Source organism: Eubalaena glacialis, chromosome 13 (genome assembly GCF_028564815.1).
Source record: "Eubalaena glacialis isolate mEubGla1 chromosome 13, mEubGla1.1.hap2.+ XY, whole genome shotgun sequence".
NCBI lineage: Eukaryota > Metazoa > Chordata > Mammalia > Artiodactyla > Balaenidae > Eubalaena > Eubalaena glacialis.
This window is the reverse complement of record NC_083728.1, coordinates 39,342,533-39,363,170: the sequence shown is the minus strand read 5'-3', so window position 1 is coordinate 39,363,170 and position 20,638 is coordinate 39,342,533. Positions and strand designations below refer to the sequence as shown.

The 20,638-nt window shown below is 39.2% G+C and overlaps 1 protein-coding gene across 1 annotated transcript in view; it reads left to right on the top strand.

The window, feature by feature from the left end:
• The window catches only part of FERMT1 (FERM domain containing kindlin 1), a 47,107-nt gene that overhangs the window by 10,907 nt on the left and 15,562 nt on the right, over positions 1-20,638 (top strand). The window contains exons 5-9 of the mRNA XM_061210394.1: positions 1,257-1,470; positions 3,512-3,614; positions 14,084-14,191; positions 14,610-14,741; positions 16,635-16,684. Coding sequence (XP_061066377.1) covers positions 1,257-1,470; positions 3,512-3,614; positions 14,084-14,191; positions 14,610-14,741; positions 16,635-16,684 — 607 coding nt within the window. The remainder of the gene's footprint in view (positions 1-1,256; positions 1,471-3,511; positions 3,615-14,083; positions 14,192-14,609; positions 14,742-16,634; positions 16,685-20,638) is intronic.

Below are 20,638 nucleotides of genomic sequence, written 5' to 3'. Positions count from 1 at the left end.
AACTAACAGAAATTTTTTGACAAGGTATGTTGTATGGCTCATTATTTTAATTGTATGTATTAGGTCGCTGATGAATGTAAAACTTTAGTAGAATTGGCCATGAATTTGTGGGATAAAGGAAATTTGTTAGATCACTCAGATATACTTCTCTTCCTGATCCTACCTTCATATGACTCTTTCCTGAACTCAATTTAAATTTTGCATTGGGCGTGTAACAGGAGGGGCAGTAAAAATTCTGTAAAGGCATCATCCTTTTATTTTTACAGTCGTACATCAGAGATATTGCAGACCACAGCAATAAAGCAAGTCACACGAATTTTTTTTGTTTCCCATCTCATATAAAAGTTTACACTCTACAGTTACTATTAAGTGTGCAATAGCATTATGTCTTTAAAAAAATGTACATACCTTAATTAAAAAATACTTTATTTCTAAAAATGCTAACATCATCTGAGCCTTCAGCAAGTCATAGCAGTAACATCAAAGATCACTGATCACTGATCCCCATGACAAATATAATAATAATGGAAAAGTTTGAAATATTAGGAGAATTACCAAAATGTGGCACAGAGACACGAAGTGAGCAAATGCCATTGGAAAAATGGCGCCAATAGACTTGCTCAACACCCAGTTGCCACAAACCTTCAATATCTAAAAAAACAAAAAACCAGTATCTGCGAAGCACAATAAAATAAGATATGCCTATATATAAGAATTAATCTCTAGCTTGCTTGCAACTCTGAGAGTTTCTTGCATAGTATATTCCAATGCAAAGAATGAAAAGGATTATTTACGCTTTCCTTATGCAAATTAGAGTCAGATGATTTATAAACCATCAACTAGCTGGGTTCTTAAAATTGTAAATACTGTGATTTGTTTAGGGGATTTGCCAAAGAATATAGTGTATGCATGCATTCTGCAAGAGCTCCAGTTTTCTAATAGTGCCAGAACTCACTGCCGAAAGAGGAGAATTTTGAATTATTGAGAAGGAGATAGTCCCACATCTGTCTGGGTTGATTTTGGAAGTTTTTACAGCCTATGAGTTCCCAAGCTTCCCAGGAGCTAAATATTCAGACAGGAGTTTTACCTGTGTTTAACTTCTCTCCCCATCACTCATGACTCATCTGATTATTTTAAATGATAACAAACATTTAAGTTCAAAATCCATTTTAGTACAAGCAATATTGGTAATTATTTTTCTAAAGATTCCTACCCCAAATCTCATATCCTAGTTCATACTCTCCTTTGCTTTGCAGTAAGTCCTGGCTTATACAGTAGAACCATGACCCCCACATATGACCCCATCAACGGAACGCCAGTGTCATCCACAATGACTTGGTTCAGTGACAGCCCTTTGACTGAACAAAACTGCAGTATCCTCGCATTCAGCCAGCCCCCTCAGTCACCAGAAGCTCTTGCTGACATGTACCAGCCTCGGTCTCTGGTTGACAAAGCCAAGCTTAACGCAGGGTAAGGACATGACTTCGTTTTGCTTCTCTGTGAACTGATGTTGATATAGTAAGAGAGATGCTGCAGGGATGGGGGAGGGGAGTGTTTCATTTTTAAGTTAGCATGCCTAGGGATTGTATACTATTCACAAAAGTCAGTGCTGATTTTAGCAACAAAAGGGGAAAATGCAGCCTTTCATCATTTCAATACATTTAAAGTGTGACAACATTTACGCACTGGATTAATTCAATGGTTTACCATACGTGAATACTAATTCTTTGCCCGTACACGTGTGCAAAGTGTATTTTATGGAATGTAGAACAGCTTATAAGTGGGTTGGTCCCCATGGAGCAGCAGGGGAGACCCAAGGTGGCCTCACTGTCTTTCGTAGAGCACTCCTTCTCCATTCTGCGATCCAACGAGTGAGTCCTTCAGCGTTTGTTTGAAGTGGTCTCAGAAAACACAATCTATTTCTCAAACCACCATCTATTTCACTCCCTGTTGTCCACCAAGCAAAGTCAAGTTTGTTAACAGCATTCCACTCCCTGTGAGATCTGGCCCCGAAGATGTCCATCTGTCCGTCCTGCTGTGCTCTCATGCACCCCATCCCCCCACGTGCATGCTCACTCTTCTGTCACCGCCTCATCTCCAGCTTTTCCCCTGCTCCAGAACCCTCTCCTTCCCTCCTCCTCTACCAGCCCATCCCTGTTTGTCCTTTAAAGCCCAGCCACATACAGTCTCCTTCTCAGATGTCACCATTCAAGATCAGTCACTTCCCTTGAGTCCTGTTCTTTGGCTCCAGTGTTACCTTGTTCCTTTAGTATGAGGCTTGGTTACCCTACTGGACTGTCAGTTCCTGTAGGTTGGAGACTGAATCTTGGTTATTCTTATTCTCCCAAAAGGGAATATATAATATGTAATAGAATATTACATATATAAGTATATATAATCAATATATATAAACATATATAAAATACTTGATAGAAGTTCAAGCCATTTTCCTTCACTGGTATTGGATGCCCCTCATTCCCACCTTGTTTTGTTGTTAACTTTTCATCACCCCTCACCATTGCCAGTACTTATCTTTCAAACTCTAGAATTGTGCTACCCAGTACAGGAGTCACTAGCCGCATATGGACATTTACATTTATGTTTGAATATAATTAAAATTAAAATGTGGCACTAGCCACATTTAAACCTTCAGTAGCCACGTGTGGCTAGTGGCTACTCAATTGGGCAGGGCAATGTAGAATATTTCCATCGTTACAGAAAGTTCTACATAGAACTTTCTGTAAGATAGAGCCAGTTCTGGGTTGGACCACCTGGTGTAGAAGTGGTCAGCAGTCAGCAAGTACATGCAGCACAAGTACATGCAACAGTCAGCAAGCGCAGATTCTCATTCTGGCTCCACCACGAGGCATGTGACCTTGAACATATCACTTAATGTTGCTGAGGCTCATTTTCCTCATCCATAAAACTGAGAAAATAAGAACTGCCCTGGGGGACTTCCATGGTGGTCCAGTGGGTGAGACTCTGCGCTCCCAATGCAGGGGGCCCGGGTTCGATCCCTGGTCAGGGAACTAGATCCCACATGCTGCAACTAAGAGTCCGCATGCCACCACTAAAGATCCCACGTGCTGCAACTGAGTCCGCATGCCACCACTAAAGATCCCACGTGCCGCAACTAAGACCTGGTGCAGCCAAAATAAATAAAATTAAATTGTAAAAAAATTAACTCAAAAAAAGAAAGAAGAAGAAGAACTGCCCTGGCTCCTTCAGTTGGTTACTTTAAAGTGTCAGTGAGAAAATATATACATACAAAAAAGCACTTGGAAAGCTGTATGAAAGCTGTATGTATAAAATGGAGATATAAGCTATTATCAAGTCATCTCCCTTACTGAGTTTTGGTTATATTACTTACCCGGACTTTGTTCAAGGGTGTATGTATACACACGTATACATTTAGATATACATGTATATGTATATATAGACACATTATATAATACTATAATTATGTGTGTAAAATTGATTGACTTTTAAAACTCATCCTGTTGTTTTCTAGTTGGCTAGACTCCTCACGTTCCCTTATGGAACAAGGCATCCAGGAGGATGAGCAGCTGCTGTTACGATTTAAATACTACACTTTCTTTGACTTGAATCCCAAAGTAAGATACTTTTTCTCAATTCTGTTTCTTCTTTTTTTTTTTTTAATGTGAATGCATGAAAGTGTAAAATTGAGTTATTTAGTTTTCAAAATTAGGATTAATTTATGTAACCTTCTGTTTAGCTCTGTAGGGTTAGACCAATAAATCTATACTGGTCTCTGGATTTTCATCTTTGTCTCTAGTGAGCATGGTAGGCTACCCCTGAGTTAGGGGTGTCTCTAAGGGTCTTCACTCATGGCATGTGCTGCCCCTCTCCATTCACGGTGAAGCAGGAACAAGAAGAGAGTGGCTCACAGAGTTGGAGCCCTTCATGCTTAGGCAGGAGGGAGTTGTCAGGACCCGGCTTAAGAGGGGAGGGGTTTTGACGAAGAAGCCAGGACCTCATGATAGCACACACCTGGCTCCCCACTGCAGTGCTGAATGAGTCTTGGGCGATGAGACAGAGGGATCATCTGGATAAATAAAGACCCCAGCTGGTTGCCAACTCTCATATTAAGTGCACATCTCCCACCTGAAGTTTCCTAGGACAGCTGAATGGTGAAATAACTCCTCTGAACATCTGCCCCTTCCTTGTCCCAATTCTCCCTTTTGTAGAGTTGTGAATTGGCACTTAAAATGGCCCAAAGTAGAAAACACACACTGGGTCACGAGTCCTCTGAGTGCACAGCATGATTGTATCCTTCCCATCCCAGTTCCGAGCTGACTGCTCTTCTTTGATTACCACTGGGCACTTGTTCAAGGGGCCTGCCTCGGGTCGCCTTTTCTGCACCCATCCCTTCCTCATCCACGGCATTGTTTCTGCCTCTTGTGTCACTGTCTTCTCCTTGGTCCTCATTTTATCTGGGCTCCAGAGGCCCATCTGGACTCCCACTGCTTACCTAACTGGCATCTGCTTCAAAATAAGCCCTCTTCCTTGTTTCTGTGGAGCTCTTGCTCAGTCTTTGGTTGAGATCCAACTTACTGCCCATGGGCCTAGCTTGCATCTGGAGTACATCACTTCCAGTGAATCATGGTAAGAAAGCAAACTTTGGCTCTTCTTTGATAAAATCTTCAGGAGAAATTACCGTTACGGTTTCTCTTAACCAATTGTTTTGATTTTCTTAAGGGCAGTGTGAATTATACAACTATTCAGGTTTTCTTTTTTGTGTTGCCTGCTAGAACCAAATCTTTACATTTTCTGTGACCTCATTTTTTAGCCTCATTCCTGACTCAGCTTTACTCTTTCCTTGACTAGTTCCTAGGTAACTTAATCTACCTTGTTGTATGCTATCTATTCTAATAAACTGCCTTAAATTTTTTTCTGAAACTAGATAACACATAAATAAAACATACTTATGCATTTTCTAATTGCTAAGTCAGGAATATGGCCCCAACTTATCTCTTCAGACTTGTGCCCCTTTTGTTTTATTTATTCATTTATTTATCGAAAAACTACCGTGTGCCAAGAACTAAGATGGAAGTTGAGGGCCCAAAACTGCTGGATGTTAGAATAACATTTTCAAATTTATGAAATAAAATACATAGGATTACAAAATGGAACTATATTGAACTATAGTAACCAAAATCTTTTTCAAAATGGATATAAGTAACATATCTGTTTAATTAGTTGATATCAAAGTGATGATGAATGTGAGCATTATTTGAAAACAGCAACTGTGATGCAATATGAAAAATCTGTGATTCTGGTAGTCATGAAGTCATAAGTGCTCTGTAGTACTGTGGTTTGTGGCCTACATTCACCATGGAAGGAAAGACTAAATTTCCATTAAGAGCCGTTGCAAATAGAGGTGTAGTTTTTCCTAATCCAGGCTTATGGACCACCTGATTTAGATTCCCAAATCCAAGAATCGCAGATTCAGAAACCCTGCCCTAAGATCACATTCAGGTCTTATTCCTTCCAGAAAGGAGCTTTTCTCTACTCTTGGTCACACTGGCCTGTCCCCTCTCTGAGCCACAACTGAGTGTAATTTCAGGACTCACACTTCTAACTGTACCACATTCATGGATTTTCTCTACAAATAAACTGCAAACTCCTTGGAGTTAGGGAGCACTTCTGATATTTCCTTTACCCTCAACCCCTACGTGCTGCAAGGATGCTGGGAGAGTCAGACTTTCCTAGTCGCCTGCTCCAGGATGGGATCAGCTGGTCCTTGGAGACCCTCCTATCAATTTCCTTGCCAAGATTCCCCATTAAAACCCTTGCTTTCGCAATTGAGCTCAATGCTAAAAGTAAACTCAGTCATCTACTGCTTAAAATAATAGTCAGGAACATGTAAGTGACATCACAGCCAAGGAATTCAGACATGGCAGATCATCAACATAAATATCAAACATGGAGGGGCAGTGTTAAAAATGTGTTGTCTAAAAAGTGGAAGATTAAAAGGAATCATACTTCCAGAAGGGGACAAGAACCTGGAAGGCAAAGGTTACTAGGGCTGTTGTCCTAGGCTCTTTGCCTCCAGCCCCTGCTTGCTTAATTGGTAAGGAGTTCTGTGTCCATAGCCTATGAACACAATGTATCTGAATCTAACAGCAAAATAGCAGCTGTCAACCCAAAGGTGACAGGAAAACTCAAGCTGGTGGGATAGGACTTTGGGGTGCAGGATGATTCCCCAACCACTCTAGAGTTGTGGCAGCCCTCCCTTCTCTGCCCTCCTAAAGTACAGAGTGCTATAAATGAAAGCAAGTTTAAGGCTCCTGGGTAGAGGGATATAGAAACTTAAGATAGAGTTTGTGCTTTCAAAGAATCTACAATCAAATCAAGAAGAACAAAGATAGCACCCATGAAACCACTGCAAACATACAAGGTACCCTACATTTAGGAGTTAAATCATATAACAGGACCAGGGAGCTTCTCTTCTCTGGCTTTCAGAGGAGAGATCCAAGCAAGCTGTAGAGCTGAGGCAACAGGCACTGATTAAAATCTCAGATGTATGAAAGTACTAGAATACATTTCAAATATAATATACTTTAAAAATGCAAAATCCAGAATCCATAAAGAAAAGATTGGTACATTTTAATTAAAAAATGAAAATTTTATGCATGGCAAAAAACTATAAATGAAGTTAAAAAAAAGTCATTGCAACACATACTACAAACAAAAGACCAGTCTCTAATATATCAAGAGCTCTTCCAAATCAATAATAAAATACCAACAACCCAGTAGACTAATGAGCAAAGGATGTGAACACATAGTTCATAGAAAAGGAACTACAATGGCTCTTATAAGGTCTTATACTGGCAAAGATCAAAAAGTTTCATGCACTGTCTTAGCAAGAGTGTGGGGAAACAGGCTCTCTCATACATACACTGCTTGTAGGTCAAATTATGAATTAATCTAGCCTCTATGGAAGGCAATTTGGCAATATCTAACAGAATTACAATTCTGCATGGCTTTGACCCAGAAAATCCACCCCTTGATATTTATACCACAGTTATACTCAGATATGTGAGTTGATATGTCTGTACACAAGAACAGTTATTACATTATCTGTTTTAGGGAAAAATTGGAAACCACCTAAACATCCATCAATAGGGAACTGGTTAAATACGTTATGGTCCATTCATATAGTGTTGTTTTGTTTTGTTTTTTTTAAACTGTTGAGTTTAGTTGTCTTTTTTTTTTTTTTTAAACTTTGGGTTTATTTAATTAATTAATTTATTTATTTATGGCTGTGTTGGGTCTTCGTTTCTGTGCGAGGGCTTTCTCTACTTGTGGCAAGGGGGGCCACTCTTCATCGTGGTGCTCGGGCCTCTCATTATCACAGCCTCTCTTGTTGCGGAGCACAGGCTCCAGATGCGCAGGCTCAGTAATTGTGGCTCATGGGCCTAGTTGCTCCGCGGCATGTGGGATCTTCCCAGACCAGGGCTCGAACCCGTGTCCCCTGCATTGGCAGGCAGATTCTCAACCACTGCGCCACCAGGGAAGCCCTCATATAGTGTTTTGATTAGGAAGAATGAATCAGCTTTCTTTTGATAGGGAGCATATTCAGGGAATATTACTGAATGAAAAAGAACAAGGTACAAAACAATCGGTAGAGAAACTACACTTTGTGGGGAACAAGGAAGGGTAAGAGACTGACTTTTTATTGTACACCCTTTGTCCCTTTTGAATTCATTCAGAATGAATTCCATCATTATATACTCTTTTGCCCCATTTAAGTGCATTTTAAAATGTGTGCATTTTTTAAAAAAAAACTTTTGTGACTCCAGTAGTTTATAGTATTTTTTAAAATGTTCACTAGAGAAAAGGCACATCAGTTTTTTGTTTGTTTGTTTGTTCTTATAAATTTATTCATTTATTTATTTTTGGCTGTGTTGTGTCTTCGTTGCTGCGCGTGGGCTTTCTCTAGTTGCTGCAAGCGGGGGCTACTCTTCGTTGTGGTGCGTGGGCTTCTCATTGCAGTGGCTTCTCTTGTTGCGGAGCACGGGCGCTAGGCACGCAGGCTTCAGTAGTTGTGGCACATGGGCTCAGTAGTTGTGGCTCGTGGGCTCTAGAGTGCAGGCTCAGTAGTTGTGGCGCATGGGACGGGCCTAGCTCCGTGGCATGTGGGACCTTCCCAGACCAGGGCTCAAACCCGTGTCCCCTGCATTGGCAGGAGGATTCTTAAGCACTGAGCCACGAGGGAAGTCCCAAGGCACATCAGTTTTAATAAGAGGCCTAGAAGATACTAAAACTTCCTATCCAACTGGGGACTTCCCTGGTGGTCCAGTGGTTAAGAATCCACCTGCTAATGCAGGGGACACGGGTTTGAGCCCTGGTCCGGGAAGATCCCACGTGCCACAGAGCAACTAAGCCCATGCGCCACAACTACTGAGCCTGCGTGCCACAACTACTGAGCCCGCATGTCACAACTACTGAAGCCCGCACACCTAGAGCCCATGCTCTGCAACAAGAGAAGCCACCGCAATGAGAAGCACGCGCACCTAAACGAAGAGTAGCCCACGCTTGCCGCAGCCAGAGAAAGCCTGCATGCAGCAATGAAGATCCAGCACAGCCAAAATAATTAATTAATTAATTAATTTTAAAAACTTGCTACCCAAGTTTTTAGGGAATCACTTAAGAGTGATTAGATCCAAATAGTAATCCTTTCCTGAGAGCATGAAAACTATGGGAGGTAGGTTTTGTTATTTTTTATATTGTTGGTTGGAGGAAGGAGGGAAGGGTTTACTGAATTGACCAGATAGGGAGAAACAGGGATTCAAGCAGTGGAGTTAGCAGAAACCACGTGCTTTGGTGGTTTCTACTTTCAATTAACCAGGAGACATAGGAAATTGAGGGCCAAGGAGAGGGCAGCAGTAGCCAGTTCCCACCAGGGAAAAATTTGTTTCTGAGTCGCTGAAACCACTGAAAGAGTTCTCAGGAAAAAAGCTTTTGGGACACCTGTTAATGAATGAACCTGTGAAGACCCAGGACCTTGTGCTGTCCCAGAGCCTCAGTGGGAATGTGAACAAGCCTCCAAAGAGGAAAATCCAGAGCTCTGTGGATGCCGCAGAGGAATCCAGGTTCCTCAGCAGGAGCCAGGCTGGCCCGGCCTCTTTTCTTGATGTTAGTCTGTAAATGCAGGCAACTCTTGTTTAACCAATATTCTGTCAAAGAGTTTTTTTTTATCTAGCTTGGGGTGGAGGGGAGTTAAGTATTTTTAGGTGAGGAAGCTCTTATTAAATTTTTTAAATCTTTTCTGACTGCATTTGTGAGAAAAGCCTTATAGGGTGATTTAACTTACTCTCACTAAAACCCCTACAGCAGACAGAGAGGGAGAGATAGATAGATAGATAGATAGATAGATAGATAGATAGATAGATAGATAGATAGATAGATAGATGATAGATAAATATGACAGTTTGTTAGTCCAATTCAGATTTTGGCAACTGCACATACTATTTAGCTTTTGTGTTTCAGCTGTGAATTAAAGGCAGGGGCCTTTTTGGGGGAGAGGGTTGGGGGTTGGTTGCCTGGTTTTGGTGTGCACTGTGTATGTGGTTTGTTTAGTTGTCATGTCTTTGGATTACAGTATAATTGACATGCCATAAAATTTACCCATTGTAAGTGTACAATGTGATTTTTAGTGAATTTATATAGTTGTGCAACCATCACCACAGTCTAGTTTTAAAACACTTGTGTCACCCAAATATGTTTCCTCATACCCATTTGTGGTCAGTCCCTGCCACCAGCCCCAGCCCGCACCTGGTCTGCTTTCTGTCTTGAGTTTTACCTTTTCTAGAAATTTCACATATGGAATCATACAGTGTGTAGTCTTGTATCTGGACTCTCGGCATGATGCCTTCAAAGTTTATCTGTGTTTTTGCCGGAGTGTTGTCCTATCGTTTGGATGGACACATTTAGATACGCTTGTTTATCCATTTTCCAGTTGAGGGACGTTGGGTTGTTTCTGGTTTGGAAACAAACCATGAATTTTTTTATGTGTGTCATGTTTTGGTTTGTTTTTGGAGGATTCTGGGGCAAACTCCTGAGGGTTTCCATGACACCTGTCAAAGTTCACAAAACAAGGACAGACTTTCTTAAGATTCTTATTATTCCAGCCTCCTGAAAACCACACCCCTGGATCTGCATTTGCCCTCCTTTCCAAGCAGCTTTAGAAATGCTGAGAAGGAGGGAGCCTGTGGACAGGTCACGGTCCCACTGGCCTAAGAGCAGCACCGCTTGCCAGGCTCGGCTCACTGCGGATTTTGACCTTCCCTGTCACCTTTTTCCCTAGTGTGCATAAAGTTAATGGAAAAGGAAAAACAAACTCATGCCAACCAACCCGTGATAAACCTGTTTAGGTACTCTATCTTTCTATTTCTCCCCCATGTTGTCTTCAATATTTTATCTTTTTTAAAGGATACAGTAAAGTGTAGCCTCAATATGAAAAAAAAAAAAGAGAAAGAAAGAAAATCAAACATAGGAGTTATTGTTTAATCGGTACAGAATTCCAGTTTTGCAAGATGAAATGAGTTCTGGACACAGACGGTGGTAATGGTTGCACAGCAATGCGAGTGTACTTAATGCCACTGAACCGTACACTTAAAAATGGCTAAAACTAAAAAGGAATTATTTAGAGTAAAAATAGAAAATAGTCCTTTACCATGACCTTTCTCCTGAGAACTAGCCACAGTTAACAGCTTAATGATTAATCATTCATGCGGATTTTTTCACATACATTTATAAACGTATTTTTGAACAGATTTTCAGGATCTTTTCTTCCTACATAAATAGGATCATGTATTTGCTGTGTAGCTCGCTTCTTTTTACTTCATGATATATCACGGCCATCTTTTCATGTCAGCATATGTGTCTGACTCATTTTTTTTCACCAGTACAAAATAATCAAAGGAAAGGCTATAGTTTATCAGGACCTGTGGGTTGCTTGAAATGTTTCCTCTTTCAAAAACTGTGAACGTTCTTGTACAAGTGTCTTTGATGAGTGCTTTGCATTTCTTTAGAATAGTAACTGTGGACATGCTCATGAAAGGGCAAAAAAACCATTTAAATATCCCACCAAAGTTCTTCCTACTGATCTCATATGTGTAAGTGCCCGTTTGCACCACATCCTCACCAATACCAGCCATTATCAGTACTTACAGCCTGGGTAAATCTGATAAGAAAATAGAAATTATGTCATCTTGTTTTTGGGGGTTTTTTTAAATAAATTTATTTATTTTATTTATTTATTTTTTGGTTGTGTTGTGTCTTTGTTGCTGTGCGCAGGCTTTCTCTAGTTGTGGCGAGCGGGGGCTACTCTTCATTGTGGTGTGCGGGCTTCCCATTGCAGTGGCTTCTCTTGTTGTGGAGCACGGGCTCTAGGCGCACGGGCTTCAGTAGCTGCAGCACGTAGGCTCAGTAGTTGTGGCACACAGGCTTAGTTGCTCCATGGCATGTGGGATCTTCCCGGACCAGGGCTCGAACCTGTGTCCCCTGCATTGGCAGGCGGATTCTTAACCACTGTGCCACCAGGGAAGCCCTATGTCTTCTTGTTTTAATTTGAATTCTCTGATTACTAGTGAGGTTGAGAATCTTTTCTAATGTTTATGTGGCCATTTTGGTTTCTTCTGTGAATTGCCTGTTGATATATATATTTGCCCCATCTTCTATTGAACTCTTTATATTTTTTGTATTTATTTATAGGAGCACTTTGTGTGAAATGGATATTACCTTTTTTATTGCAGATATTTTCTTTCAATCTATATCTTATAAACATATAATCTTCTTCAGGGTATTTTTCACTTAATAATGTTTAGTTATTGATTGTCAACTCAGCCTTATGCAGCATAACCTAAAGTTTTCCTGTCTTGCTTAGAAAGGGCTTCCTTGCTGAAAAATTACAAAAAGTTTTCTCTCATGTTTCCTTCTAATAGTTTTGATTGTTATCTTTAGATTTTTTATAACTGCTTTTAGATATATAATTCACATAATACCATGCATTTCACATACCAACATTTCACCCATTTAATATGTACAAATCAGTGGTTTTTAGTATATTCACAGAGTTGTGCAACCAACACCACTATCTAATTTCAGAGCATTTTCATCATCCCACCAAGAAGTCCATCACCCATTAGGAGTCTCTTCCCATTTCCCTCCAACCCTCCCAATCCTAAGCAACCATCAGTCTACTTTCTGTCTCTATGGATTTGCTTATTCTGGACATTTCATGTAAATGGAGTTATACAATATACAAACTATGTGGTACTTTGTGACAGTTTTTTTCACTTAGCATAATATTTTCAAGGTCCATTCATATTGTAGCATGTATCAGTATTTCATTTCTTTTTATTGCCAAATAATATTCCATTATATGTATATGTATTTATGCATTTGTCAGCTGATGGACATCTGGATTGTTTCCACTTTTTGGCTATTATGAAAAATACTGCTGTGAACATTCATGTACAAGTCTGGGGTTTTTTTTTTTTTTTTACTTTTTTAAATTAAGATAAAATATACAAAACATAACATTTGCCATTTTAATCATTTTTAGGTCTACAATTCAGTGGCATTAAGTACATTCACAGTGTTGTGCAACTATCACCACTATTTTCAGAACTATTTCATCATCCTGTACAGAAGCGCTGTACCCATTAAACAAAGCTCCCCATTCTCCCCTTCCTCCAGCCCCTAGTAACCTCTATCCTACTTCCCATCTGTATGAATTTGCCTAGTCTAGGTACTTCATATAAGTGGAATCATACAATAATTTTCCTTTTGTGTCTGTCTGATTTCACTGAGCATAATGTCCGCAAGGTCCATTTATGTTGTAGCATGTATCAGAATTCCTTTCCTTTTTAAGGCTGAATAATACTCCATTGTATTCCATTGTATGTATTGGATATATATTACATTTTGTTTATTCAATCATCTATTGATATATATTTTGGTTGTTTCTAGCTTTTGGCAATTGTGAATAATGCTACTATGAACACTGGTGTAATAGTATTTGTTTGAGTCCCGGTTTTCAATTTTTTTCAGTATATACTTATGAGTGGAATTGCTGGATCATATTCTATGTTCAACTTTTTCAGGAACTGCCAAACTGTTTCCCATGGAGGCTACACCATTTTACATTCCCACCAGCAATGCACAGGGGTTCCAATTTGTCCACATTCTTACCAATATTTGTCATTATCTGTCCTTTAGATTAGATTCATCCTAGTGGATGTGAAGTGGTATCTCATTGTGGTTTTGCATGTTTAGATTCTTTAATCTATCTGTAATTTATGTATTTTGGATGTGTAAGATTGTTTTGTGATTTTCGATTTTTGTTCTCCAAATTGCTTGGCATTTTTAACACTGTTACAGTGCTGAATTCTTTCTTCCCCTGCTGATAAAATGCCATTTTATTTTATATTAAATTATATACATACATAGGTCTGTTGCTAGATATTGCTTTATTGAAATTTTGTGCATTGCTATACCAATACCACACTATTTTAGTTGCTGCCACTTTATTATATATATTAATATCTGGGAGGACAAGTGTCTCCCCAGCATTGTTCTTTTTCAAAATGTTCTTGGAGATATTTGAACATTGTCTCTTCCAGCCCAACTTGATCAGCTTGCATGAAGTTCCACTAAAAACCCCTGTCAGATTCTGATTAGATTTACAGAGTCTACAGATCAGCCTGGGGACCCCTTCTCCTTATACTACTTATCACATAAACCATTTCACTACCTGTGTTTCCCAACAATAGAAGTGTGATAAGAAAGGGAAAATACTGGAATCTAAGATGGGTCAGTTTGGCCCCTTGAAGAAGCTCTGGAAAATATTTTGAGAAAGAAAGTTCTTAATTCAGAAGTAAAATGAGCTGGGGCAGTGGAAAGATAAAGGGGTTTCTTTCAGTTACCTGAACTAAAGTTTATTGCATCTGATTAACAAGGATTGGCCTCAGTTATTCTAGATCTTTTGTATTGTGGAATGTAAATATGCCCCCTCATACATACACACGCATATATCTATTTCTTTCTCTAGTACGATGCTGTCCGAATAAACCAACTCTATGAACAAGCCAGGTGGGCCATTCTCTTAGAAGAAATTGACTGCACAGAGGAAGAAATGTTGATCTTTGCAGCATTACAGGTATGGGAACCTCGGTACCTTTCTCTGAAAGGAGACAAAGCAAATTTGTTCTCCTTAAAGTTTCATTTTCTTCATACTGATTTTTTTTCTTTGAAAAAGAGCTGAAAATGAGGGTAGTAAATTTAAATTTAAAATATTCCTCATAACCCATCCACATGCACATCTTATAAAGCATCAGTCTTGCCGTCCTCATCTCTTCTGCACTACAAGTTCAACCAGTGATGGAAAAGAACTGAGTTGGAACATGACTAACCATAAATCTCAAAATAATTTAAATTATATTTCATTTTCCCTACATAGCTGGGAGATCTCCTTCCAGGAGATGTTCAGTATTACAGGGGAATTGTCTTCAAAGAAGAAATGACCGATGGATTCCCTTGTGTTTATAACATTCCTAAAACCTCTGTTTTTGTTGTAGTATCACATTAGCAAACTGTCGTTGTCTACTGAAATACAAGATTTTACAAATGAGTCTGAGGTCGACGAAGTAGAAGCAGCACTTTCTAATTTGGAAGTGACCCTGGAAGGTGGAAAAGCAGACAACACTTTGGTATGAATTTTTCTGATAACTCGGAATTGTGGCTTTGCTCTGACTGATTGACAAACATAGATGAGTTTTTTTTATTATTATAAATAAGGGAATATTTTGTCTGATTTTGAAAAAGGAAAATACTATCTTCATCTGACAAACTTAAACCTAGCAAGAACTGACTAGCTTTTCTCAGGTTGCTCTGTAAGAGACGGTAAGGTATTTTCATCACTCTCAATGACAATTCTTTCGTATTGTATTTCTTCTTAAAGATAGGCTAGCTTGTATGAGGGAAAGACTGCTGAGGGCTCCATTTCACTAGTGTGGAACATGAATTGACTCTTTAACTTAAGTCTAGAAGAATGAGGTAGCTGTGAAAGTAGAGAAACCATATGATTTGTTGACTTAGTCATACATTTCAACTGGGCAAGGTTGGACATTGTAAAAACTTCCTGAACCTTTTGACTTTAGTAAATAAAGAAAAACTCTCCAGTAAAACATAAAGAAATAACACTGTTTTATCATCTTTATTGCTCCTTATCCAAGGAATGTGGCTGAATGTCAGCTTTATAATTGCAGTGCCCCTCCTTGTTTGATTCATTCGTTGGGAGCCACCCTTTTGTTTAACTTCTTCAGTCATTAGTTTAATCACATTGAATCAGAGAGGTAGAGTCATTGTAATTGGCTATAAATAGTAATAGATAAAAATGAGTCATTATATAGTTTTGTATTTAATGTGTGTTCTATTATGGTTAAATTCCTTAAAATAGGAAATTGGTATCATGCCAAAGCAAATACTTCATACAAACTGAATTCCCAGATTCTGTAGAGATTCAGGCCCTGAATCACATTTATCAGAGACATGGGCCCCATGAAATTGGACTTCTCTTTTGTCTACATCCTCCACTAAATACTTACAATGGAAAAGTCATCCTTCTTAGAATAAATTAAAAATTCCCTTCTCACCTCCCTCAGTATTTTTATTTGATGCCAAACAATAGTCTTTTCAGTTTGAAAAAAGGCACCAACCTACACCGCAGAATGAACTTTGAACGAGATTCCTTCTGAGAGTTTAATCAGTGAACTAGATATAGCTAGACTTATCCACTCTGATGTAAACATTGTAAAATATTTTGTTTATACATAAAAGTAGTAGTTTTTTTTAATACATTTATTTATTTTATTTATTTATTTTTGGCTGCGTTGGGTCTTCGTTGCTGCGCGCGGGCTTTCTCTAGTTGCAGCTAGCAGGGGCTACTCTTCATCGCGGTATGCAGGCTTCTCATTGCGGTGGCTTCTCTTGTTGAGTAGCACGGGCTCTAGGCACGTGGGCTTCAGTAGTTGTGGCACATGGGCTCAGTAGTTGTGGTGCACGGGCTTAGTTGCTCTGCAGCATGTGGGATCTTCCCGGACCAGAGCTCAAACCCGTGTCCCCTGCATTGGCAGGCGGATTCTTAACCACTGCACCACCAGGGAAGCCCCAAATTAGTAGTTTCTAACTCAAATTTTTAACTTGAATAATAGTGTGTGGTAGTTTTTTAAATCTTTTTTCATTTGTGTAATATATGACACAGAAAAGTAAAAAATACAAAAACATACAGCTTAACAAATTAGTATTAATTTATCATCCGAGTCACCACCCAAATCAAGAACTAGAACTTTACCAGTCACCCCAGAAGCCCCACAAGTGCCCGATCCCAGTCCTAACCCTCCCCCACCTCACCCCCAGGGTAACAACTGGAAATGTAGCTGGTGTGACTGAGGAACTGAGTTTTTCAATTTATTTAATTTTCATTAATTCTAATGTAAATAGCTACACATGGCGGGTGGCTACAGTGTGGGACAGTGCAGGTACAGAGTATCAGCACCACCTGTCTAATTACTGCTTGTCAAATGTTATCTGCTTTTCCTTAGGAGGACATTACTGATATCCCTAAACTTGCAGATAATCTCAGATTATTTAGGTAAGTCACCCTTGAAGAGGAAAGGAGTTACGCAAAATCTTGCAGGTAAAGAGTCTAGGAGTTTAAATTGAACATCCATTAGGCAGGTTCATGGTTCAAAGGTAAGAGCATGAGCTTTGGCATCAGGCAATGGATGGAGTCCTAGCTCCACTATGCACACCAGCTGGGTGACCTCAGGCATTGTCCTTATGTCCCTGAGCCTCAGTTTCCTGATCTATAAAGTGGGGATATACCTCCCCTTAGGCTTGTTGGGAGAATTAAATTAAATGATGCATATGAAGCATTGAGCATGGTGCCTGGCTCATTAAATGGTGGTGTAAACATGGCTGGTGTCAGTGATACTGAACACATATGCCAGACTGGAATTCCTTCTATGGTCCACCTGCTCAGGACTCTCACACCATTTGAAAGCTCTTTCGTGGTTTAAAAATTAGTTGTCTCTAGAACTTTGATCCTGGGCTTATAGAGAGTAGTCACCTTAGTTTATCTACCTTCGTCTGTTAAAGTATTTCTGATAAACTCCCCAGTCACCTCAGGTCAATCTGAAACTGTTAAAAAGGCAGAGAAGTTTTTTACCTTCTTCATGGAAAGAAAGGGCTGCCACATTTGTGATGGTGCCAAGGTGGGTTAGGATGAAAGGAGTAGGGTCCCTTTGAAGTTCTATCTGTTACTTTATGGTTTGTTGACTTTTCTTAACAAGCTGACACTTCACTGAGTCAGTTGGCTTGAAAAGAAACACAAGTCGCTTTTTTTAACATATGATGCAAAGAAAGACTTGGAAAGAATGAACAATGAATCAGCTATAAATGAGAAACAAGCGTCCGAAGGTAACAATATTTGTCACTGGGTTTCTACAAGGTTCTTTTTTTTTTAGTGTGATTTTAGCAGATGGTTCCAAACAATAGGGTCATTCATTTAACTTCTGTGGCATAAATAGTTGCAACCACGCATATTGTTATAGTCAGAGCTACAGAAAAAAATAATAATTTGAATCCACAAATATATCTTAATAAATTATTAATAATTGTTCTTAAAAGAAATTCAGTTGCCGTATTCTCTATATAGAGCAATTTGAGCTCTTCACAAACCAAATGATGACAATATTCTTCCTATAGATGTTTTTGATGAAGGAAACGATATCCTGAAATTAAGCCCTGCATCCGTATCACTTTAGGGTGATTATTATGCTAAAACTCATGAAGTTGTCCTCATATTTCACCAGTGGACACTTTATCTACCAAAGGTTTCAAGGCATTGAATGTAATATATAATATGGTTTCTGGAAGAAAAAAATAAAGGAGGAAGGGAGGGGGGATGAAACAGAAAAGGAGAAGGGAAGGGAGGAAAGATATTGGAGAGTGGAGCTCTGCTGCTAGTGGGTGTGTGACCCTTATAGACCTTTCATTTCTCTGGGCCTCCTTTCCTCAGCAGGAGAAGAGCATTGAACTAACCCTTTGATTTTTAATTGTTTTTACTTTGACAGTGAAGCTCTTTTTTTTCCCCTAAACCACATCTATTGAACCACTATATAAATAGTGGACTTCACTTCCTAGCAACATGGCCTGTGATCTGATGCAAATCTCAGTCTCACTATAAATTCATTTGAATGTTGGGTAAGATAAAAAGAATTGTCAATACAAAGTTGATCTTGAAGTGAGACTGGGAAATCTCAGCTTGCAGGAAACGAAGAGGGAACTAGTTCTACAAATGAAGCTTCAGCTGCACAGGGGGATTTGGCCATGAACATTGATTCTCATGGCTCAGGGCTGGGATTTTAATCCCCACACAAGATTCAAGGTGGGGTTGCCTCCTGTAAGGCTGTGAGCCAGGACTGAAGCTGCTGCCTGAAGGCAGAAACTTGCAAGAGCTGCCTTCTCTGCTTAACAAGGAGTAGAAAAACTGCCCATCAGTCGAAGGAAGAGTAAGTTCATCCTTGCATAGAGTGCTGTGTGGGGAGATGAAATGTCTCTTGAAAAGTCAGAGCCAAGGTCTGTGCCACACACAGATGTAGATCTAAATTTAAATGTCTTATATGATAAGAGAATTCTGAAAAATAAAACACAAACTGGTCCAGAACCACAAAAGCTATGAAACCCTAGCAAATGTAATTGCAAAAATACTTGGAGGGAAATATTCACAATCTAGCATGCGTGGGCCTTCTACAGAAAACAGCAACACCCCCAAAACAAACAAACAAACAACCTCCCAATAAAAATTACTAACCATGTGAGTTCATGAACCACCGTAAAGAAAAGTCAGTAGGCCCAATAAATAAGAGGATTAGCCATTTTAATAATTTTAGGTAATAGAACAATCTGAAGAAACCATAAAATGAGTATGTTTACAATCATTAAGTACATTGAAAGGTAAAAATTGTAATGAAAGGCAATATTAGAAACTCTAAAAAAGAAAAATATAGTCATAGAAATTTAAAATTGAATACATGTATTAAACATCAAGTTCAAAACACAAAGAGAGGACTTAGAAAGATAGAAGTGGAAGATATGGTATAGACAGAATGAGAAGGTTCAACTAGGAGTTTCAGAAGGAAAAGGGGAGAAGCAAACATTCCAAAGAGAATGCTTATTTTCCATAATTGTCGAAGACAAACTCCTTAAATTCAGGAATCACAAATCCCAACAAAATAAATAAGTATAAACGTACATCTTGGTATGGCCAACCATTGGTAAGAGAAAGTCTTTAAAGTCAAAGAGAAAAGATAGATTTCCTATAAAGGAAAAACAGTTCTTGTTGGCTGGAAGATATCTTGAAAGGGCTAAGAGAAGATAACAATCAATCTAGAACTTTATGCCCAATCTCTCAAGATTTTACTTGCTACAAACCCTTAAATATAAATCAGGCAAGATACAATCCTAATAGTCAATTACACATTTAATAAAAACCATGATTTATCCCCAAACTGTAAGGTGTAACCACTGTTGGAGAGACTACCTTGGAATAAATGGCTCCTCAGCAGGGTTATAAGGAGAGGTTACAAATAAAACTCATTCATGGAGTCATTCATAATCAAGTTACTGTAGCAAAGAAGTTCCAGTCAGACATACCCAATGTGCTATAGAAGACTGTCAGTGTGATTTAGTTCATAAATATGAGACTCTTAAATTTGGTCGAATCTTTACAGTATTTTTAAAGAGATGGAGGGTGACCACGAAAATCTTTGGTCCTACTCTAAGGCTCACTGGTTATCACATGCAAAATTACCTGTAAGAGTTATACTTTAAAAAAAAAAAAAAAAAAAAGAGTTAGGGACTTCCCTGGTGGCTCAGTGGTTAAGAACCCACCTGCCAATGCAGGGGACATGGGTTTGATCCCTGGTCTGGGAAGATCCCACATGCCACGGAGCAACTAAGCCCAAGAGCCAGAACTACTGGGCCCGCATGCTGCAACTACTGAAGCCCATGCGCCTAGAGCCCATGTTCTGCAATGAGAAGCCCGCTACCGCAACGAAGAGTAACCCCTGCTCACCGCAACTAGAGAAAGCCCGCGCACAGCAGCGAAGACCCAACGCAGCCAAAAAAAAAAGAAGTTCCAAATCTGTGACCTTTCTGTGATGATAAGTGGCCATCAGTAGTGAGCCTCCAGATACTTTCAAAATAATAAATGCACTTAATCTGTCATTTAGGAAAAGGTGATTGTAAAATGAGTGAGAAAATAACCAGTTTTTGAAAGATATTAATGCTGTGAAGAGAACATTTTGAAACAATTATTTGGAAATGTTTCCATTGCCACAGTGTTGCCAATAATGATACTGCCTATTAAAACAATATTATCTGCTCACCTTTAAAACCTGGAAACAGAATTTTTCTGTGTTAAAGCATCCAAATTAAGAGTGATAGTGTATTTTAAACCCACTTATTAAAAATATTAAAGTGCAACATATCCTGATCAATTTGCATAAGTGAGTGATTGACATCAGGGAAGATGGAAATTAAC